The sequence below is a fragment of the Tiliqua scincoides genome, chromosome 3 (assembly GCF_035046505.1).
Source record: "Tiliqua scincoides isolate rTilSci1 chromosome 3, rTilSci1.hap2, whole genome shotgun sequence".
In the NCBI taxonomy this organism is placed as follows: Eukaryota; Metazoa; Chordata; class Lepidosauria; order Squamata; family Scincidae; genus Tiliqua; species Tiliqua scincoides.
Window position 1 is genome coordinate 194,884,277 of NC_089823.1, and position 24,293 is coordinate 194,908,569.

At 39.4% G+C, this 24,293-nt stretch overlaps 1 protein-coding gene across 6 annotated transcripts in view; it reads right to left on the reverse strand.

Moving 5' to 3' along the window:
- Positions 1-24,293, reverse strand: part of ARMC8 (armadillo repeat containing 8) — a 70,770-nt gene that overhangs the window by 10,566 nt on the left and 35,911 nt on the right. For 2 of the 6 annotated variants that reach the window (XM_066620451.1, XM_066620449.1), the window contains 12 exons: positions 21,605-21,747; positions 21,424-21,521; positions 17,714-17,806; positions 14,940-14,999; positions 9,908-9,988; positions 8,008-8,083; positions 7,827-7,917; positions 5,427-5,487; positions 3,435-3,635; positions 2,269-2,364; positions 820-902; positions 451-532 (listed from right to left, as the gene is read on the reverse strand). In XM_066620451.1, coding sequence (XP_066476548.1) covers positions 451-532; positions 820-902; positions 2,269-2,364; positions 3,435-3,635; positions 5,427-5,487; positions 7,827-7,917; positions 8,008-8,083; positions 9,908-9,988; positions 14,940-14,999; positions 17,714-17,806; positions 21,424-21,521; positions 21,605-21,747 — 1,165 coding nt within the window. Of the gene's footprint in view, positions 1-450; positions 533-819; positions 903-2,268; positions 2,365-3,434; positions 3,636-5,426; positions 5,488-7,826; positions 7,918-8,007; positions 8,084-9,907; positions 9,989-14,939; positions 15,000-17,713; positions 17,807-21,423; positions 21,522-21,604; positions 21,748-24,293 lie in introns of those variants that run through there. The other 4 variants (XM_066620452.1, XM_066620450.1, XM_066620454.1 and 1 more) reach the window with 4 other exon arrangements.

Here is a 24,293-nt window from a genome sequence, read left to right on the forward strand (position 1 = left end):
TTTGGCATGGTTGGATTGCCTTTAAGGCTCTGACACATCACAGATAAGTAGTATGAGGGGGTTCACCACACATTTTGAACATATGTTCCCTGAAGACATTCTGTATTCTTACTACTTATTAGAAAAGTGCAACATTCAGATGATTATACCAAAAAACAATGCAAATGGTAGGTTCCTCATCATAACCATTCTTCTGAAATGGGAATACACTGCAGTTTTTTTAGGGTGAGTGATGATCTGGACACTTTGATACTTTACACATTAGTAAGAACACAAAATCATCTACAGGGAAATTTTAAAAATGTCAGGTGAGCCTCATTTGAATATCAGTCTATCTGTAACTCATACAACAAGGTAACTACAAATTACACATATAAAGAATAAATGACACTAGATGACATTGTATCTTACTGCACACTTGCAAGTGTATAATTTGGCAATTTCATTTACCTTCATTAAGGGTTTCCATACAGCATGATCTTGGAAACTTGTTCGGAGCTGCTGAACTGATCGTGACAAACTGTGCAAACATCTGCAAAAGTGAAATGTGAGCCATGAGACTTGTCCAGCTGTTTGATAGAGATAGCTTTTTAAAGAAATTTTTTTTTGGGGGGGGGGAGGGAATTCCATGCAAAGCTAAGTGAGAACTATATGAAAATTCAGGCCTTATTTCAACTCTTCCCAATCCATGGTTATTATGCCAAAGGTGATTTACAACCCTAAAGTGTTATAGCCAGATCACTGCATATTCTAACTAATGAAGTGCAAAGTAGGCTAGCACACTAGTTGCAATGCTATTCACAGTAGGTAAATTCATACCTGACTGCAGCTAAGCGCACCTTGATGCTAGACTCAGACAAGCCATTCACAATACGATCCATCATATTTTCAGTTTCAATTATCTGAGGAGAAAGTTTATGGGATCAAATAAGTTGCTGGAAGACTTATTTTTGTAGAATAACTGCCACAATGACCATGGTATCTAGCATATTTTTTTCTCATTTCCTAAGCTCTGCATGAAGTAAATAAAAATGTGAACTAGATAAGGTGTCATTGTCACAAAATTCCTAAAGGAAAACTAGACAGGTTTTATTTTGAGCTTCACCACAGTTATCCATATAAAGCATTAGAACATGCAGAAGGTTCTCACATTCTTGGAATACACACAAACCATCATCATTCAGTGTAAAGTTCAAGCTCAGATACTGATTTCTCCATGGCAAAAACAGCAGCGTCTAATACAGATGAAGTATGTTCATGTAAATAGTAGCAAATCCATCATATCATTCTAAGCAAGAGTATTTGAATTAAAAAGGTGTTTGCTATTTCAACCACATTTCCAAGTTTTTAAGAGTATTTTTAGCAAAAAAGTTTGCATTTCTTTTGTTGAACAATGTACACACATCTTCTCAAGGCAACATTCTTGTTTTCAATATACTTCCCAGACACTCTGTTGCATTTTCCAGTTGTGAAACATCACATTCTTTGTGGAGATAACTCATTAACGAAATAATGTGTGTGTGCACAAAACACAGTTGTTCCAAATGTCACAGGTATCAATGGATATTTTATTGTAACAAAATAAAGTAAAATTAACTTATGTTGAGCAACCGACACTTCACATGACACATGCATGAATGTACAGCTACTGGTTTTGTTTTTTTAAGAAATGACAGCAGCAGAACAGCCACTTTCTCTGCTCTACTGTATATGGATAAGCTATCACACTGGGAAGTTGTTCTCAGGGTATTGTAAAAGAAATAAGACATGCTTATGACAAACTTTCAGAACACATATACCCTTAATGTTCTTTTGGAGAGGTTCCTTAGAATGTTAATCGCATCAACACCTTTCATAACATGAAAGGTCTACCCTCCATACTCTAGTAAGAGCTAATCTAAAAAGGTTAGATTAAGCTGGGAGCCTTCACAGAAGCCGGATGGGGTGCTGCGAAGGCACCACTGCCCCACCTTCAGGGAAAAACCAGAGGTGAATGGGCAGAGCCTGGGACAGTCATGCACTCCCCCAGCATGTTACCAGGACCCCTCAGGCTCTGTCCAAGATACACTCCTGGGAAAAGGAAGAAATACTTCCCTGCACCTCTAAAGTCCTATGATTGTGGATACCACACATGATGTTTGAGATTGAGGAGAAATGTTAGGGCCCACGGTATTTTTTCAGCAGACAAGTGAAAACTGTATATTCCTGAAAGACTTCCCTTCAAGACCACAAGTTACTGAACTGAAGAACACCCATTTCCAGACTCACCTTCTTTCGTATATCTTCATCATTAGCTCCAAGTGCAGCATAGAGTTTGAATGCAGCCTGACGCAGTTCATGTGCATGCTTCAGGTCATGATCAAGCTATTTAACAAATATTCAAATTCAGGTTATTCTGAACTTGTGAATTCTAAGATCTTGATAGGGACTTCTTTCTGGGATTTGAGTAACATCAAAAACCAAAGACAAAAATATTTTTTCTGCTTTTAGACACTTTCTGCTTCTATTACCACTGCCCAAGCACTGTTAAGAGTCTCATCTGCACTAGACTTTCTGTAGTATTTGTACTAAAAAATACCATTACACAGACTGTTCATTCTAATCTTTACTGTTCAAACAGCACTGCCCCTCTTCTGTTTAGTGATCAAGCTGCTACTTTAATGAATAGGTACTAACTACCAAGGTTAGAACCCGAACAACTAAAGCAAAGAAAACCAAGATAACAATCCTATACCCATTTCCCCAGGAGTAAGTCCTACTGAACTCAATGAGACTTACTTCTGAGTAAACATGTATAGGTTTGTATTGTAAGTGAAGCAAAACAAAAAGGTGACAGCTAGCAGCTTGTCAAATGCAAAAATCTTAAGCCACCTTGCATTTAATTACTGAGAATAGGATGCTCAGATACTAGTAAGATGATAGATTTTGCAGAATGCTACCTCCTGGCTGGTGTGACCAAAAATACTCAAGGTATTTCTGCAGAGTTATTATATCCCCTCAGCACTCAAACTATATACCACTTACTGGTGAGCTGCACCCAAAACAACCCTTCTCACTTTTCTTGTTGGGGACTCCCCAAAAAGAAGGTAAAGTTGGATGCACTATCAGAAGAACTGACGGCAATACTCCTATTCCCACGGCAAGTAGGAGGAATATCTAGGTAGTATGTGGGACATTTAGAGCTTCAACTGTGACTGTTTTCTACAATGCTGAGCTAAAATGGTATCTGCAATGTTTTAATTAAAGCTGCATCACTGAAGATCTTATCAAACTTTCCATTTATTTCCATAGATACTGGATCTGGAGTAGTACAGGTCTGCAGTACAATATGTTAAACCAAACCTGAGTACCCAAATCACACATTTATGCTTTAACCATTCCCCCCCCCCGCCCCAACCATGTGATTTTGGGAGTTCTGAATTTGAAACACTTACCCTTTTTATATCAGTGATGGCACTGACTGAACTGGGATATTTGAAGTAGTCTGCAAGCATTGCAATAAGGTGGTCAGTAATACTGGCAATTCTTTGTAGTTCAATATCTGTTTCAATCAAATAGGCAAGAGTTTCTGCTCCATCTACTCTCTCCTCTAGTAGTCTCTCCTTACTACACATCCGTACCAAACATGGTAGCGTCTGGGGGTAGAAAAATTATAATTAGATTTTCCCAAATAATTTGTTGAGTTTTCTGTAAGTTTATTAGGTGTGCCAATCAGAGAAACTTTAAAAAAGCGTATTTTCTAACCAAATACATTTTCAAAGCACTACATAAGTGTCTGCCACTACTACTGTTTCTTTGCCACTGTGACAGTTGCATATATTTTATCATGTGCGCAAGCTAAGAACCTTGCACAAAATGTTGCAACATTCACTTAGACATGTCAAGTTTTACTTGAGGTAAACACAATGTCATGAGATAAATGCAAATTCACTTAAGGTCCAAATCTATTCAACTTTCCAGCACTGATGCAGCCATGCCAACAGGGTGTGTGCTGCATCCTGAGGTTGGGGGGGGATCATGGAGGCCTCTTCAAGGGAATGTTTGTTCCCTTACCTCAGGGCGGCATTGCAGCTGCATCAGTGCTGGAAAGTTGGATAGGACTGGCATTACTCCAACAACCAAAGTAGCTTTTTGGAGGCTTCTACAGGTCATTCTGAGACCCACAGAGGCCTGTAGAGTGGGTCACCGGCCCAGCACAGCCCAGAAGAGACAAAAAAATCAAGTGTAAAGGGAAGGGGTCCTTCTAAAAATTCAGTGTGTAAAGCAAATAATTTTTAGTTGCCAATTGGATATATAATGGCACCTTTCTTCTCTGGAGTTAGACATCTGTGACTGGTGAGGAAAATGAGTATTTCTTCAGGTTCTATTATTCTGAAACAACTCAAAGTATCTCAAGAAAGGGCAGAAAAACGTGTGCCCTCCCTCCCCCTTGAAGAGCAGTAACTCCTACAAAGGAAGGCAGGATTATGCCCCAATGTGCCACTTGCCACGCAGCAGCACCAACCATTTTCCAGGCTGCTCCTCATTCCAGGAAGACAAGAGATTGACTCCATAGCCACCCCATTCCCAGGACAAGGACCATTCCACATCCAAGACAACATTCAGTGAAACTATCTGAGGATACATCTAGTCTGACAAACCGATTCCTGATGCAAAGTACCCGACTGTGTACAAACTGCAACCTCTGACATAACTCCAAAGGACTCTTCACATTGAACAAATATACTTACTACAGCAAGATAAGCCAAGATAATAGAAATCCAAAGTGATCCAAACCTTTCATATACAACTAGTCAGCAATTCCTAGTCACCACCTCCACAGGAAACAGCTGTGTTAGCTACTTTTGGGCAGCCCAATCCTAAAGGCAGCGGTGCCAGGTGAAGCGGTGCCAAAGCGGCTACCGCTGCATCCTGCGGCAGCTGCCAGAGGTAGGGGACGTTAGTCATTCTTCCCTCGGGGAAAACGCCAAGCCACTCAATGGGGCTTCTCAAATCTGCGCTGGCATAATAGCCAGCACAAGTCTGCGGGGGGACAAATAGCCAGCGCAGACTTGAGAGACTTCCAGCCTGACATTTCAGAATCCAATGGTGCAGAGCCACCCTCCCGCCCCAGTCCCTCCCTCCACCCCAGAATGACCTTCTCCCCAAGGCCCTCATCACCGCCCAGAGCTCTTATCTACCTCTGGGTGGTGTCCAGCCAGTGCCGGCACTAACTCGGTGCAGGGTGTCACAGGCATCCCTTACGTTTGCGACATCCAGCACCATCAGTACACTCATACCGCCAGCACGAAAGAGCTCAGGATTGGGCTCTAAATCCCTAGTAGAAACTCTCATTTTCGTGAGAGCGCACACAATTTGTGCTTGGAATCTCACATATATTTTGTTTATGAATTATTTTTCAGAGGTATTATTTTAAACCAACCTACCTTTAACACAATGCAAGTGTCATCAGTATGGATTGCTCCAGCTCTGCACATATAAGTAAGGCTACAATGCAAAATAAAAATGTTAATTTTCTTAGTTTAATTTATCTACATTATGATTAGAAGTGTTCTGAAATGTTTATTTTTTGCAGATTTCTTTTTTTGACAAAAATGAAAAGTGCAAGAAGTGGCATTATGTGTTTTATTCCAAGAGTGTATTTTTATAAATCAGCATTATAAATTATAATCATTTTAAAAGCAGACTAGATAGGTGATATCAGCAAATGCAGCCACAGTCATTACCTATGCACTCCCCCCCAGTCCAGCCCAACCAGCCTACAGTGACCAATATGTAGAGGTGTTAGAAAATGGTTTTTTTAAATAACTTACAAAAGAACAAATGGCTTACTAGAGGGCTTACACTAGCCTAAAGAAAACTATATACTTCTGACAACAGGAGTGAATTAAATCTACTTCAGTTTTGGTTATAATGTCCAAGTCTGGGTTAGCCACATAGTATTCCCTAAAATAAGAGATCTAACATTTCTCCCAACATAAGGAGCTACTACTCTGAGTAGGAACACGCAAGTTTGAAATCTTCTACTCTGAGCACTATGCGTAACAGGCAAATTTGAAATCTGTTGTAGTGGATGGAGAACCTTATCTTTTGTTTCAAAAAAGTATGTCTCTAATCCTCATGGTTGCAAAGTTTAGCAATGCAGAGGTAGTGTTGACTAAAGTGTCCGATATTGCTTCATTGTCCTAGAGACAGAAATTTGTCCCTTCCTCATGACAACTACTTCTGGCTCTCCTACCAGCAGTGCTAAGCTGTCCTACTAAATTCATGAACTCCCTATGTATGTCTCTTCTTTCCTTTGCCAATGTGCAAAATGAAGATCACACAAGCCTATAATTCACGTATGACTCAACTTAATAGTCAAATGAACAGCCTTCACCAATTTTCAGTCTGGTTTTGAACCCACAACAATCTTGTGGGCTTTAGTACATGATCTACACTGACAAGGGAATGTGTCCGTGTTTATTCTGCTGGACCTCTTAGTGGCTGACAACAGCAATCAACCATGGTATTCTTCCAGAGTGCCTTTGTCAGGGAAGCACTGTACTGCAGTCATTCTTGGAGTTGGTTCCAGAAGATGGTGCTGCTCTTGCTCAACATCATGGCCCTGGCTTAAACCTGGTGTCCTGCAGCATTCTATTCTGTCTCCCATATCCTACGTTAAATTAATAGGGGATATCATTTAGAATGGTGTGAGTTGTCATTGGTATGTCAATGACACTCAGGTATTTTCTCTCTCTGCCTTTCAGGCAGCTGTGGAGATTCTGAACTAGTGTTTGCTGGATGTGGGCAAACTGAAATTAAACCAGGGCAAGGCAGAAGTTCTCTTGGTGAGCAGGCATGTTGACTTGACAGTGGTGTGTCAGCCTGTTCTGGATGGGGCTGCATTCTTTGCAAAGGAGCAGATTCAGTTTGGAGGTACTACTTGGATATACAAGTGGTGGTTGTGGCCCGCAGTGTTTTTGCCCAGCCTTGGCAGGTGCACCAATTGCACCCGTTTGTCTCAGATACATCCTGCAATGATGGATCCATGCCCTAGTAATACCAGTTGCATTACTGCAACACGCTCTATAGGGAGCTGCCCCTGAAGGCCTTTGAGAAGCTGCCTGGATGCTTCTTAGTATGAGATTTGATAATGTCTTGCCATTGTTTCTGAGCACAATTCAGGGTGCTAGTTATTAACTTCGAAGCCCTAAATGAGATCAAGATACCTTCCTTCTTCCATATGACTCAATCTGGTTTTTAAAAATCAGTGAGGGAGGTTCTTTTGCATGTCCTGAAGCCTTCTGAGGTTTGGTTTGCAAAAGTATTCATGGTGGCCTTCTTGACGGCAGCCCCCAAAATGTGGAATCATCTGATCTCTACTGCGAGACTGCTTTCTTTCCTATCAGTGTTTGACCAGATACTGAAGAACTGACTATTTAAAAAAGCATTTCTTGAGCTTGTTTGATTTGTTATTCTTCATGCTTTTGTTTTAATACGGTTCTGGTTGACTGTATTTTTGTATTGTTTGTGCTTAACTGATATTGTGAACTGTTCCTCAAATCCCCCAAAGGGAAAGGGTGGGGCAGAATTAAATACACACACTTTTCAATTATCAGATTTGGAGTTTGATTGTATAGGCAAGTATTAGACTAAGAAAGAGGCAAATTCATTATATATAGGCTGATCACAAAGGTTTAAAAAACTTCTGTTTCAGTTTAGAGATTTGGTGTATGTGTTAGTGCACTGTGTCCATGACTAACTTTTTTATATTATTTTAGCTCACAGGTAAAGACATCAAGTACTTTAAAGTGTCTCCCCTTGTAGATTCTCAAAAGTATTACCATTTGGCTGATGTGAGCTGCATTTCAATGGGCTTGTCTCTCTGTAACATCTTCACAAAAATCTGTGGTAACAATTCTCCATCAACCAACACTGAAAACAAAAGCAAATAATTTACAGGAAATAATTCAGTTATAATTACTTTCTGAATTTGCAAACTTAACATTGAAGCTTCCAGCTTACCATTTACAAGAGTCATTGATACTTGGGGATTTTCAAAGGCGAGTACTGAGAAGCATTTCAGTGCTTGCATTCGAACCTGTACACACAGAATTTACAGTTATGTTTGATGTAAGCTCAGGGAAAGCAACAATATTACTTTTGATGCAAGATTGTTGGGACAACATTGGGGGAAAATAAACATAAGTACACCAAAGAGAGTTCTCACAAAGAATTAATAAAATTGAGGTTGCAATCCTATATACACTCTTCTGGAAATAAGCCCCAGTGAACAATGGGACTTCTCAGTAGTTATGCACATAATTGTGCTATAAGAGTCTAGAGCAGTCCCTCCAACCCAGAGAACCCAGAGAACTTTATTTCTCAAATAAAGCCTTCCCCATCAGGAGCAGAGCTTACAATTCCATGCCATGGCCTGTTATCTTGCCAGCTGATCTTCTTGCAAAGTCACTCTGGTCAGCTGCTACCACCTGGAAATCTGGGCGCAGAAACTGCTGGGGCAACAAACAGCTGCCCAGCATGACTTTACAAGAAGTTTGGCTGGGAAGTTAACAGGGTGCAGCACAGAATGGTAAGCACTGCTCTCAAGGGGGAAGCATTTTGCAGGCACCAGATTCAGCCTGTGGGCTGGGGTTTGGTGCCTGCTGGTCTAGAGCTATAGTCAAAGTAAGAAGCTGTCATCCTAAAGAGAGGCACTGCTCATTACTAAAGAGATATGACTTTCCCTCCAATCCCTCTGAAACTGTTCTATGTGCATCATGATTTGGTCTGAAAGTGAGCTTACCCACCTCTGATTTCCTCCTAACCAGTACTATACTCACAAGCTCACTTGTTGCTCACTGAGGGCTAACATGGACAACATATAGACATCTTCATTCTCCTCCATTCCATTTAACACACTGTAGGCCCAATCCTATCTAGTGTTCCAGGGCAGCAGTGCCAATGGGATGTGCAATGCATCATGCAGTGGAGAGATAACTCATGGAGGACTGCTTAAGGTAAAGGAACATTCCTTCACTTACCTCAGGGCTGCACTGGTGCTGGAAAGTTGGACAGGATTGGGCCCTTTGGCAGTTATTTTTTCACCCATAACATAGGGATGCTCAGGATAGCCTATTTTGAGAACCCCTGGGGTAACTACTTAATCTTTTCATACTGATGAGCACATTATGTTCTCCACTGCTAATAAATAAGTGCCAGCTGCATACATATACAATTTTATCCACTGAATCTCCTAATGAACATTTAAAATATTTATACTCTGCCTTTCATTCTGATTACAAGGCAGCTTACAAAATTCATGAAATCCCAACTGTAGAAAAATTTAAAAGCCAGCAATTCACACATTTAAGAACTCATAAAATAGTGCAAAAATAAAACAAAAAACCAAAACAAAACAAATTAAAAAGGCTAAATGAGAGAGAAGATTTTAGTTCCCGCTAGAAGGCTAGTAGGGACGCCATAGTTCTTAACACAATTTATTATCCATTCAACAGCACACAACCCTAATATTTGCTCAATTTACAAACATTAAGAGTTGCTAATGAACCCTGTAGTAACCATATTTGGCAAGACTGAAAGGGTCCAGAATAATCAAGACCTTCCAGAACCTTGAGGTTCCAACACACCTAACAGTATCACATATTCCAGGACCTAGAAGCTTTGACTATGAGACCTGATCCAAAAATATTCCTTCATAGGAAATACAAAAGAATACTTTATCTCTTTCATATTCCTTTGTTTTCCTCATCTTTGTATACAGTCTCAGCCTACAATGAAAATATTTACTGCCCTTTCTCTGCTTGAATGGAAGCTGGTGGATCTTCTCTCCATCAATGTTTCATCAAGATTTCTAAATAGTAGCTTACTTAACAAAACGGATTATATTACAGTAGTTCCTTACTTTATAGGATGTAGAAGTTAACAGATGAGCAATATTCTGCACTGCTCCGTGGTTGAACAGGACTGTCTGGTGGTCTGGACCCTATAAAAAAAGTCAGTGATCTTTAAACACATTGCAAAGGGAGAATAGAGAATTATTTTTGAAATTTGTAATTAAGAGCACACTTTATTGTGGGTCTATTACTTTTCAAAATTGAATATTTTTAATTAAGAGTCAAGACTAAAACTGGTATTTCAGCATAAAACAAAGAAAAAGGATTTGAGCACTTTGCAAGATGTGCATCTCAAATCGACAAAGAATCACTGCACCCTTAAAAATGCATAACCACTGCACCCTTTTGCATAACCATTGCAACCACTGCACCAATCACCTGAGCTTTCCAAGAACTGAATATCAGGTGGTGATAAAGGCACCCTCAGTTTACACTTTAAAGTGGAAATTCTCAGTCTTTCTGCCTACACCAACTGTTGTGTGTGACTGGTGGGTATCTGAGTATTGATAAATTTTTTCAAGTCCTATATCAGAGTGCTGTGAAACCACCAGTTGGCAGTACATTACTAAGCACTTTGGACAAAAATATAAAAGAGAAAGATTTAAATTGGCTGGCAGTGGATGCAACTGTTGCAGGAGGTGTCTACAGAAAGCATGTCCATCACTGGTCTTGGTAAGGAACAAGTAAAGACAATGGTGGTGAAGAAAGAATACAAGCTGTAGAAACATGGGTATGGACAATGAGATCTAAAGAAGATGCTCTACATGAGTAGAGCAATGAGATCTAAAGAAGATACTGGTAAATGGTGATAGAGATTTTAGGGGTTAACCTAACTTCTCTCAGAGGAGGAACATTAGGAAAAAGCATGACTAGTGTTTTTCTGTTAAAAACAGGGTAGAAAATGTCAAGATGACCTGCAGAGAGAGAAAAACATGTGCGTCATAGCTTTCCCAAAAGAAACATTCCAGGGTTTTGTTCCAGGGTACATTCCAGGGTAATCAAAGTTGCAGGCCAGAACTTCTCCATACATGGCTAACAGACTTCCCAGTTAGAGCTAGAACCATGCACCAGTATGCCAAATAAGGAGAGGGAAGTGACATGAATATAACATGGGTCACTTGTTTGTGACAGAGTATAAGTAAAGGAGTTTTGGGTGTGGTTCAGGGAGAAATCAAAGATCCACTATGGAGTAACTTTGAACCTGTATCCATCCTAATCTATTCTTAATCTGTAAATAGCATGTAAATAAATTTTTTATATGCTTTAAAGGAGTCTATGTCTGCTTAGCATTTGACCCAGAGACCAAGTCCCGGAAAGCTCTCTATCAGTTGGCGACCCAGATGGGACTCTGGTTGTTCTCTGCTAAGCAGTTAGAAAAAACAAAAACCAAGCAACTTAAATTGGAAAGGACATGGGATACAGGTTCTCCCTGTACATGATGATTTCTCCCGATTGCACATGATGTCTACTGGTGTGAGTGGTGCAAGCAAGTAAGTGTTGTCTAAGTGTCTTTCTGTCTGGTCGATCAGAGGTTAGAGGCTACTGCAGTGGAGCTGCAGTAGAGTTGCTGCAGTGGAGTTGCTGCATGAGGGTGTGGACCTCAAGGTAAGTACAGGGTATAGTAGTACAGGGTACAGTAGTACAGTAATGTACAGGGTACCATACAACAAGGTAAGTACAGGGTACAGTAGGAGCAGGAGACTAGGAAACCTGCTAGTCTAGTACCTTAAGTAAACCTTGTTGGGTAAATAAGGGCTCTTGGGGACAATTGTGTGTATCCCCGGTGATTTTACTGTCTGGGTAAGGCAGGTTCCAGTTCTGGGTGGCCAGAACTGTGGTGAAACAGGAAAAAAATTGTCTGGACCCTTGTGTGTGGTAGACATACCTGTGGGGAAGTTAGTAAGCGAACTTTATAGTGCTCACTGTTTTAGAGACAGAGAAAGAGAGTTTAAATTTGTAAATATTAGAGTGATGCTTTGTTACTTAAGTAGTTTCTGTAATGAAAAGTTCGCCTTAGCAGCTTAGCAACTTGGCAGTTCTCCTAACATAGTCAGTGAATCTGCTTCCTGTCTAAGGCTGTGTTGTTTTAAGCTAGAGTGAGTTAAACAGAGCTGTGTGCTTTTGTGTGCTAGTTTAAAAAAAATATAAGGCAAAGTAAAAATTTAAGAGGAGCAAATACGCAGAAAGTTAAGTTAAAAAAGACAATGTGCTTATTGTTGATCCAACAATAAGATCTAACAGAAGTTAGTACCTAAAGTAATAAGACTGTCGTACCATCTGAAGAGAAGAGAAATAAAATTGTACTGTAAGTGTACTTTCAGTGTTAAAAACCTCAAAATGAAGAGAAGTCTAAAGTAAGTATGAAATGTTTAATTCTTTTGCATGTACATTGGAGCTGTAAATTATAAGCATGTGTAATGTAAAATATGCTATTTATAAGTGTAAATGTATATAAAGTAAGTAATGTGTTTAAAGTATTTAAAGTCCATAGACATATGTAAAATGTAAAAATGAAAGTAATAAAGTAAATATAATACATGTTGTAGTATTATGATGTGCTCTTTGTCAAAGTTCTTCCCTCACAGGAATTGCTAATTGTTATGTAAACGTTAGTAAGCGTCACTTCCAAAGTGACTGTGAACTTAAGTAATGAACTCATTATGATTTTAACTTTATGCTGCCAGTTTATTTCATGTTTCTTTGTTTCATGTTGTCTATCACATGTGCCTTATCTCCTATTGTCTAAATAAGTTATGTAAACTTCTCTAATTCCTCTAGTTGCAATTAGTGCTTCTAGTTGACTAGTAAAGTCAGCTATGTTAACGGCAGTGATTTTTTAAAAGTGAGTGGAGTCACTCCAGTTTACAGCCTGGCCAGGCAAAAGAAATCTAAGTTAATTTCCCTAGTTTATAAATGTATGTTTATTTTTTTAAGACTTTAGAAAGTCCTGAGTTTTTTTTCAGTTTAAATGTTAAAAGAAAAAATTTCCTGCTTGTGCTTGGGATGGGTATTCATCATATTTGTAATGTTTCTGTAATGACTGGAAACGAGATGCAATTACAATTGGGTTTTTATAAAGATACTGATCAAAAATACTGATCAAGCTTTTGCTTTTTTGCTGCAGTTTTTGCAGGTGTTCAACATTTCTTCATAAATAGCTCATGTTCATCCCTTTTCTTGAGTTGCACTCTATTACCTTCCATGCTACATACACTCTTCTCACTAAAACCCTATTTATAAAACACCTGAAAACCTGTTTAATTGCAATCCCTCTTGTCCCTTTTTAATATATTGCTTGATTCACTGCCTTTCCTTCCTCCATTCTTCTGCCCCATTTCCTATACAGGTCTGCACTGCTTATCCATAGGTTTGGAACCACAGACAACTCACTGTGGGTTCCAAAACTGCAGTGGGGGGGGGGCGACCTGAACTCCTGGATTCGACTAGAGCTGTTCTTCAGTCATGACCAGGAGGCGTTCTGAGGACCACAGAGGCCATATGCGGTGCCAGTAAAGCACTTCCAGTTTTTACATGCAGCCTCTCCAGGTCTCAGAACACCTCTGGTCATGTCTGGAAGGCATATTGGACTGAACCTATGGATCCGCTTATCCACAGGTTTCAGTATCTGTGGTGGATTCAGGAACAGAATTCTGGAAACCGACGTTCAACTGTATTCTCTATTTATAAGTAGACTGTAAACCTACGTCAAGCCCTGTGTCCTCATATTTTCACAGAACTTTGTAATCTTATAATAAATTCATTATTAATTGCCACAGTACTCTATGCCTAATTACACATATTTAAAAACAATGAACATGAACCATAAAGTCAAAGTTCTATGTCAATAAAACAAAAAGTTTCAGAAACACTACAGATCATACAAAATATCTATTAGTCCAGCATTTCTCAAAATGTGCTCTCCATAAGCTGTGGGCTCCCAAGGACACCTTAAGGGGCTGACATCTGCTTGATGCTGCACTACTCAGCACACGTGCCAGTGCTCTGGGCCTACCTAAGACTGCACACATGCACTGGCAGGGCTCCCCAAGACTCTATTTAGGAGTGTAAAGAACTCGGGAGACTGAAACATTTGAGAACTACTGTATTAGTCCATCAGAAACTTAGGTCCAAATCCTAACCAGCTTTCCAGCACTGGCATAACTGTGCCAATAGGACATGTGCTGCATTCTGCAGTTGGGTGGCATTCATGGAGGTCTCCTCAAAGTAAGGGAATGCTTGTTCCTTTACCTTGGAGCTGCATTGCCCATATGTTGGTGCTAGAAAGGGGGTTAGGATTGCACCTTTATTCACTTATTCTTGGTTCCTTTAAGGAAGTCCTGTGGATGTTATGTGATAGCAATTAGACCATCACAGTCTTCTGTATATCAAGCAAAAGGAATGAACAGCCAAGTCCCATCACAAAAGAAAACGATTAACACATGCCAAGAGGTTGATGAGGCCCAATATCTAGATTTTGCTTTGTGTCCAGGATTTATCATATTTTTCCCCCTTCCCCATAACATGTGGCTAGACTCAAGTTAATCCAGAGTGATTTTCCATAGGCACCTATGATGTGATATGAAGAACCTTGCTTCGTTATAGCTGCAATACATTAAAACCAAATTATGTGAGTTAATCTATGAGGAGTTGATAACTGGAGAACCCTGGCTTCAGGCAGGCAATTTCAGATTTTACTGCCTTTTGGGCTCTTCTAGAGCTATTAACTTCAAAATATACATATCAATCAAAATGAAGAGTAGCCCCATTCAATTTACAACTTAACAGTATTGTTTTGTTCTTCCCATAAGATTCGCAGCTCCAAATCAGAGCAACAGAACATCCTTTTTTCCCCCCAATAAATTGATTTGCCAACAAAACATACACTAAATCAAGGGAATGTGATGTCGTGCTACAAATACCCAACTTAGTAACACACAAAAAGAATATAAACTCTTAAGAGATACTTCAGCTAGTACCACTGACTACTTTTCTGGTTAAAAATGCAATTAAAATACCATTTTGTAAGGAAAAAAAACTTACATTGGCACATAGAAGTGGCTGAGGCGAGGATTTAAAGCCGCAGCTATGCCAGTGTCGAAGCTGAAGAACAGATATTGAAAGATGTAAAAATAAAATTAAAGTCAAATATAATTTTGTCTGCCTATTTTTTTTTTTACCCTGCAGTTTCTGGGCATAGCAAGTCTACACCCTTACTTCTGCTACCATCCAGCCCCCATAAACTCTCTCACACATGACACAGTGACTTCAAAGTTGGAATTTGACCCATGGCCTGCCAGGTCTATGTCCAATATTCTATACAATGGACCACTATGGACCCCATTGGGAATTCAAATACTATTCAATGCACAACAAAGCAATACATTTTAATAGTAGAGCAGTGTATACATTTCAAAAAATGGACACATACTCTGCGACCAACAGCTAGTGTAGTCATAATGAAACTGAGCTGGGAACTATGGAATCTCTAATTCAAATGTCACTTCTGCCATGAATTTTCTAGACAGCCTCTGGGAAGTTACTATCCCATAGCCCCAGTCTGCCATCAGCAACACTGAGCTACCTACCAAAAATTAATCTGTTGTAAGGACTACTGATATTAGTGTATGTGAAGTGCTTTGGAGGCTCTAAAAGCTAAATAAAGGCTAAGTATTATTTATAGCACACTATCTCAAACCGTTTCTAAAACTTGGGGAGGGGCAGTTTTAATTAAGGGCAGGGAAGAACTGTGAAAGGTTCAACTTTTTCCTGGTGAATTTCAACTTACACAAAACAGCTTTTCCAACAATAAACTTTAAGAATACTTGCAATCTTTCCAACTCTCTGGTGCAACACTACTAGTTTTGCTTTGTACCAAAATAATAAATTTTAAACATAAGATCAAGGGTACTAAATTGTAATTATTCCAATTCACACAGGGTTCAAAATCCTTTACATTTCACAGAAATTCTCTCATGTTTGAATGTTACAGTAGAACAAATATTTTTCCAAGCATTCTCTGTTCCATCAATACTACGTTACAAATACCCAGATTTTACTGTGAAGCAATCTCCACTAAACTAGCAGACAATACAGTTAAATACTTGATCCTGATCACCTGGAATTTATAACTTTAAAAAGGCAACATATAAAGCATGGCACATTTCTAAAATGACACACATTCCTTGACAAAATCACTTGTAGTGTGTTCTAGTCCAACATCAGCTGTTACAATTTATTTCTGCTTTGTAATACTTGCATCTGTTTGAGCAATAATTGCACAAGACCCTGACCAACAGAACATTTTGTATCTGTCACACAAGATGAACAGATACAGAAACTCAGAAACAGCACACAGCAACAGTGCCCTTCTTTATCTGCACTTCAAAATGCAGGTGTGAAACCACATGTTTCAAAGTCTCCTTGTCTGACTCTTTCAGAATTGTCGATAGGCTGTTACTTTAAAACTACTCTAGTTTGAAATAGATATTTGGAGGAAAATCATCCAATTGTGAGATTTTTTGAGTGCAGATCTCTTGTTCCACCTCAAGCACAACCTATTAATTTTTGGCTTTTCGGTGCTTCAAGTATAGGACTTTTTCAGGGCTTTGCTGAGGTCATTCAGTGAACCTAATTAATCCCTATGAGTCATTCAATTCCTATTTATAGCCTGCACAAATTCTTGACACAGGAGAGATGTAAGAAAAGACAGGAAAAACTCATGTATACCATAGTCTACATAGGGTAAGAAGTGATGCTGTAGCACAGAACTATAACATTCTGTCCTCTTTTTCAGGAACTATTTCCAAAACTTAGGTAAACAAAACTAGCCATTATATTAATCATATCCTATCTTATATCCTTTAGCCCTTTTGTGTGTAAATTGGTCATGTACAAGGCCCAATCCAGAATACCTTGAAAGATGGGGTGAGAGCAGGAAGCTTTAACCCTACCCCCTCCCATCAAGAAAAGCTCTGATGCATGTGCCAAGAGTCAGAGACTCACAAGAATTTCCCAAGAGAACAACTGTTTTAAGGATATTAGACATTTTAATGGAAGTAACAGTCTAGTAACATTCTAGAAAAATCTCTATACATTGTTTATGCAAAGCTAACTCAAAATATTGCTGCAACTCTGTCATATGCATACAGCCAAACACTGGAAACATGTGAGATAACACAATAAGCTGCAGATCAGGGTAAGACTAGTCAGGGTAGAAATAATGAAGCAAAGTTAATGACTTAACCACAGTCTAAATTACTTTTTCTTGTCTGATTTTGAACTTGGGGAATGCAATGTCCTACGTAGTTTCTGCAAGTAATTACTGCTAATTTTTTAGTCAGTCAATCTGAAGACAAAAAACATTGTAAGGTATAAGCTGCAGTTGGCCAAATCTGAACTTTAAAGATTAAGAAAACAAAGTCTGAAATACAAGAACCCTTTCTTTGCCCAGACAGACCACCTGGAATGAGATCAAAGGGACAGGTTAATTTTTCTGCAAAGTCAAAATATGGTTCGTGTTGCTCCGATTTGAAAGCTTCAATAAGAAACTCACTTTATCAATGTAAGGGGCCTTATGTCTAGATAACTTGCTTATAAATTGTATATCATAATTCCTGTTTTCCCTTCTTTTTGCTTTTAAGAGCAAAACCCTAGAAGCTCGTTAAGCAACTGAAAGAAAAGATTTTATTGTGTCTAGCTCACTGCTTTCGCTCAAAGACAACAGTTATCTTAATAAACCAGTATTTTGAAAGTCAAAAAGGTAAGATACTTGGTTTTACAGATCCCTGAAGAGAATATTCATGCTCCTTTCTTACTTTGCAGCAATGTGAGAAGATCTGACATATGTATTCTTGAGTATATCGAGACCTACTGAGCAGTGCCATGAGGTGGGGAATAACTGTAGCATCCTAGAAAGTCAGGAAAGAAAACTGAACATTAAAACTAAAGACGTAAACACCAGCAAGCAGTTATACTTGCAACATGCATTAGACTACCCTTTCATATTCTGCTGAGGTTCACAAAGACATACAGCCTAAAGCTCTAACACAGGGTGCTTAAATTTTCTGTATCTGGAAGTATCTTCATTTCTTTTCCTGTTTAGAAAAGCTAAAATGGCTGCCTCTGAATATCATAATTACTAGTCAAAATTCTCCTTTTTCTTCCACCCCCATGTCCTGCTTCTCAGCCCAGTTCTAACCCTCCCCCCCCCCCACTTCACCAGACAGCTGCTAAGCTTCCCAGAAGCTTCTGCTTCATTCACTGTATTGACCCATGTATAAGTCAAGCCAGGTTTTCAGGGTCAGTTTTTAGACATAAGTTTTTTGACTGATAGGTGAGTATCTTTAGGCTTCGTTTATAAAAGGATAGTTGAAAGAAAGTTTAGTAATAGGGAGAGTATCTGCTAAAGACTTATAAGTCAGCAGGGACCTGAAGGGACTTTTTAGTAATCTTTAAAACAAAGTCTTGCATTAGTTTGATAGAACTCACTTTTACTGTCATACAGAGTGCTTTATAGAATAGCATGACCAGCCCGATAGGAGCTTAATCTAAATTTCAACTGGCTGTCCTAATGTTTGAGACCCCACTGGGCTGCCACTCCCTTCCTAAAGAATTCAAAATGCTACAAAATTATATATCCTAAAGGCAAAATAAAACATGCAAAGATAAATATGAATGTGTCAATTTCATAATCTATTCCAGGCCTATATAAACCATAACCCCACCATCCCCAACTCAGCTTATCAGCCATGAATATCAGCCTATCAGAGCTAAATAAAACTTCCATTTTTGCTGCTTTTCTGGGACAATGTGGACACTGGGGCTGTCACCCACTTGTCTGGCTACAATTCATGATTAGTTGGATATGTTCAAGCTTAGAAGATCACAAACTGTCTGGGTTTTATCTATTTTAAATAAAAATGTAATGCATTCTTATAATGGAACTGGGAAGTCTAGAAATCTAGTCTCTGAAAATTATCCGCACAATGGGAATGACAAGGTGAGAGAGTAACTGCAAACTCTGGCACTGACTCCGACACTGACTGATAATAACATTTTTGTAAGTCTGCACTCTTATCCTCCTAGTCATAGAAGACCTGACTGAGGAAATAGTGGGAATGCAGACTAAAGAACTAGTACAGACAATGAAAATATTTCTATCATCAAGGTATAACAATGAAAGAGTAGAAATCAGGTATCACCAATCACATCTATCATTCATAAGCTTGCTGTATTGCTTCAATCATCTACATCTGACAGAGTGCCCATACGTATACATACAAGTATATGAACACAAACACAATAAATACTCTCAGAAACTGTTGTAAGGAATTAGATAATTTGAGCTTGGGATACACATCACAGCTCTGCTCTCACACTCAAGTTACACATGCAAAGAAGTTATTTCTCCACTGTAACACATGACCACCATAAGCATCACTTATACATTTTAGGTCAACAGGGAAGTCTACAAATAAATTCACCTCATTAATCACAAAATCATAAATCTTTAAACAGAACCATACATATAAACATGGAAGGTTATTTATTAAGGTTAAGGTTATTACTCATTTAAATAAATCTTAGTTGAATAATCAAGATTGCCCTTTTAATTGATTGAGAGGTTTCTAACTGATTAGCAACTAAACTTTCAACCCTAATTTAGTTGTAAAAGCAGTTCCAGTTGTCATAATTGCTAGTCAATAGCCATTCATTGGTCAAGAACTAAAATTACAGATAATCACCAAGTTCCTTTAGCAATTTTCTTTTACATTCTCCACAAAACACCACCATCAATTACCAATATATCACCATCACTGCCAAGTTTATGTAATGGGAAGAATATTACCCATAATTTCAGAATCCATTAGAATGTAATTCTGTTCTCCATAGAAATGTTATGATCAGTACAAATTTGAACTATCAAATAGCCCAAATCTACTTAACTGTATATATTTAGTCTCCCTTAAACTCTGCTTGCAACTTGAAGATCCCCTTCATTCTTTTTCACTGCTCCAAAAGATCCTTTGGTGCAGCCCTTCGGATCGCCCCTACATTGTGGCCTCTGGCAGCTTCTTCAGGGCTTGGACCTGGAAATAGGTCAGATGTCCTGCAACAGGTTTTGTACTGCCCTTTTACTACCACTAGGAGTTGGGTCCACTACTGCTGGTATCCAACTGCAAAAGAAGTTCTAGAAGCAAGGTAGCCTTGCTTGGCCACATTCCTCTGGCTGTTGGCAGCTTACTCAGGGCTCAAACCCAGAAACAAGCAGTGACAAATACCCATTCAGTTCTTGCTATTTTCTTCAAGTAATGCAAAGGGGAGGTGGATGTGACTAGCTAACAATGGCAGTTAGGAAACCACACACAGTAAGTTTCAAGGGAAGGAAATTTGGGCAACCTACCCCTTAATCACAGAGCAGAGATTCTTGTATTCTTAACAAGCATCAACAAATTAAAAACTGTACTATTGTATATTTTTCTTTAGAAACAAATACCAACAAGAAAATTAAGATGTCTTGTGTTGGTTCTTCAGTTTCTGTATTCGATTTCTTCAAGAATATGAATTTTTTCCATGATTAAAAAACGAGATGCTTTCTACTTAAGAAAAATGTAAATACATAATTTAGTTACAAATGGCTTTCAATTCAAGACTTAACAGAGGAAACTGCCAGCAGTCATTCCTATAATACAGGGGTGCTCACACTTTTTTTGGCTCGAGAGCTACTTTGAAACCCACCAAGGCCCAGAGATCTACCAGGGGGGAAGGAAGCATCTGACAGACACCCCCTCTAATGTATGGAGCCCCTGCTGGAGTCTAGTCAGTTTCGTCAGTTTTGTTGCTGCATGCCTGAAGAGCAGCTAAAGTGTCAGTTTCAGTGTCAGTTTAGTGTCAGCTAAATATGTCAGTTTCGTCTAGTCACTAGACAAAACTGACATTAACAGTTTGGAGAGACAGGGCTCCGCGATCTACTCATTTTGCCTCGCGATCTACCGGTAGATCACGATCCACCTATTGAGCACCCCTGCTATAATACAAAGGGGTTTTTCTATTGCAATCTCTGAGATTGAATAATATTCATGATATCAGCAGCAAACATATATGGGGGAAGCTATTACCTATAAGTACTAAGAGAACATCTTGCTTGCTTAAGTCCCAACAGATGGCAGCAGTGGCATATGCCTTGTGCTGAGTTACAGAATTCTCATTCATTCACTTTAATAACTTAGATCCAACCAAATAAATAGGTATTTGAAGGTACATGCTGCAAGTGCCTCACTGAGAAAGAAAGCTTTAGAAATTTTTTTCTAGATTTGAATTCCTATGATTCTACAAAGCCAGCTCTCCTTCTACTAAGGCATGTCACTACATGTAGTCGTTTTAAGACTATAAAAAAATTACTGGCCATATTAGAGTTGCAAAAGTTTAAATTATAGCAACACACATGCTCTGGCAAACATGTGCTAAGTAAAGGTATGGTGTGTAAATGGAAATTGAAGATATCCATCTGCTGCTTGCAACCTACCGTGTACAGCAGTTCTTCAGGAGTTACTGGACTGGTGAAAATGGTGCGAAGACACCTGAGGCAAGCTTCAATAAATTTAAGATCTGGTGACAGTAATCCTGTGAATACAAGTTGAGATACTTTTTCCGGTTCTTATAAGTTGCACAAGTAAGTAGCCAAACAGTCATGAAAATGATGGTACCTTGTAATAAGGCTGGTATGATATGGCAGTCCAGTAGAGATTTTACATTGTTTTCTGTACCCATTGCAAGACTTCCTAGCACCACTGCACATTCAGTCTTCAGCTCTGTGCTAGAGGTTTCTTGCTGAAGTAAGTATAACAACCTATGCATGGAAATACAAAGGAACATTTTGACTAAAGACAACCAAACACTGTGCACAATGGTTTACTTCTACATAAAAGGAAACAGGTTCTAGCCTGTGACAGCCATCCCACCCTCCCTCTCATCCCAAGGGGGTCGACATATCATGGCCAAGGAGGCCAGTGGGCCACAATCTACACTCTCTATTATGCAATAAATATAAATTATTTAAATAAATATCTCCCAGCAGGGAGATAACAGAAAGATATGGGTTGCCTCACACCATGCTAAACTCCTCCCCCCTCAGTCCAGGGAGTTTACTGCCCTCAAGCGGGGGCATGCTGACCCCCATAAGTTTTGTGCAAGGGGATCCACAGTGCCCAATTAGCATGCCCAACCAAGCGCTCTACAGAGTTCTCCACCTCAGGGGCACCAAGTCTTTGGGGGTGTTCTTTAACAAAGGGGAGCCCTCAATCCACTCCACAAGCACTAAACCTCATCCCTCTCCTTCCTCTGGTCTTCCAACTCTTCCAAGAGCTCTACATCAGTATAGACAGACTTCTAGACATTTTGTGGGGCGCTGCTCCTTCCCCAACTTCCTTTTCTTTGTCACCATGCACTCATTCCCCTTATGTTTTCCCCAGCCCCTTCCCTCCTTGCTTCTTTCCACATGCTCTGGAGCCTGTTCTTCCTTCCCTTCTGCAGTTGCAGCTCCCCAGCTAGGACATTTGACACCAGGGGTCCATAAATTTTTGTCAACCCATACGACATAATTTTTCACGTGATGTCATGGCTGGAAGTGACATCAAGCAAATGAAAATTATAATTAAATTAAAGAAAAACAAATAAGGGAAAGCCAGCCCTAATCCACCAAGTGAATTTTCTCTGTAGCCTGCCTGCAATAACACCCCTTCGCCCACAAAAAGGTCAGTGACATTTTCAGCCCTGCCCAGTTCAATTTAAGTTTTTACATTTCAAGCACATAACTATCAGGATCTACCTACCTTTACAAGTCTAAAATAGAAAAAAAAATCACCTTACCAGCTCAAGCCTCAGTTTTATTCTTTTTATTTGGGAGGGGGGCTGCCTTCTAGAGTTTTTGTTGAGCTCCAGTTCCATCACGTGAAGCCATTCTGGTAGCCTTGCATTCCCCTTTGCCTGATCTGACCACGAGCCAAGACACACTTGCTTACTCATGAGTAAATACTTGCTCATGAATACTTAATTTCACTTTCCATAGGGCTCAATACATTCTTCAGATTGGAGGAAAGGACTTCCTTCTCAGGTGTTTTTTGGGAACTGTGTTCATTGGATTGGGACCATTCTGGTGCCATTGGATTCCCCTCAGCCTGCCCTTCCCAATGGACTAAGGCAAGTTCGCCTACTCATGAGTAAATGCGCAATATGTCTCAGTTTCACTTTCTATAGAACTCCAAACATTTGTTTTCTGATTTTTCAGCCATAACTTTTGATAGAATGGATATTTCACTCCAGTTTATTTCATTGCATTCTGTTGTAAATTCCGCATCCAACAGTATATGACATGATGGTATTATTCCTAAAAATTACAATTTTAGCAATTTTGATTACTTGTGGTGTCACCCCCCCCCCAAAAGCTGGCACCTAGGATGAACTGCCCCCTACCCCACTGCAGCTCCCTCTTCATAGAACCCCTCCTATTCTCCTTGCCTGCCTCCTTCCTCTTCCCTGTTCTGCTTTCCTTCTTTCACCCACCTTTCTCAGTTTCCCTCTTCCACAGTTCCCTTTGAAGGCCAATGCCAGCTCTCAGCTGCCATCTATTTCAGCTGAGTAGCTGTCACTCAGCCCTAAGACTAGAGATGTGCAGTGATGACATCATGGCTGAGTGCTTCTAAGGCAGATCACAGTGAACTCTGGCAACGTGAGGCATGATGGGAATCTGTATGTCACCATACATCTCACTAGGAAAATGCCACTCTCTACCATATTTAATTTAGTGCTGTACAAAACACAGGAAGTGCATTCATGATGAACAACATATGGATAAGGAGGAAGAATAGGTTGAATAATCTGAATAATTAAGTTATACCTGTATCTGAGATTAGTACTAAAAACAGAGAGCCAAAAGGCCATGGAAGAGCACAAAAGACAAGACTAAGTTTCCCATATCTGAATATTTTATGCCTTCAAACCATGAACAAGACAACCATGAGCAGGCAGGGACAACTAAAAGTCAAATAGTAAAAGGGGGAAAACATTTATAGCAGCAAAGTTAGAAACAAAAAAAGAAAAGATCACAATGCTCATGGGTGTTTGTATGCAAAAATTGGAAGCCACACACACTGAAGTTTGGGTGGAACTGTGAAATCCCAGGATAAATCTACACAGGATGAACAGAGAAAGTTGCACAGGCATTTAAAGGAACTGAGTATGTTCAGCTTGGGAAAAGAGTGCTGTAGGGAGATAAGGCAGCACTCAAAGTAAAACTTTGTTTCAATTGACCTTTAAGAATTAATTGCTGCTATGTCTTGCTCTATATTGTTTTCATCTATACTTCCTCTTTTTGTTATTTTTGGTTTTTACTTTCTT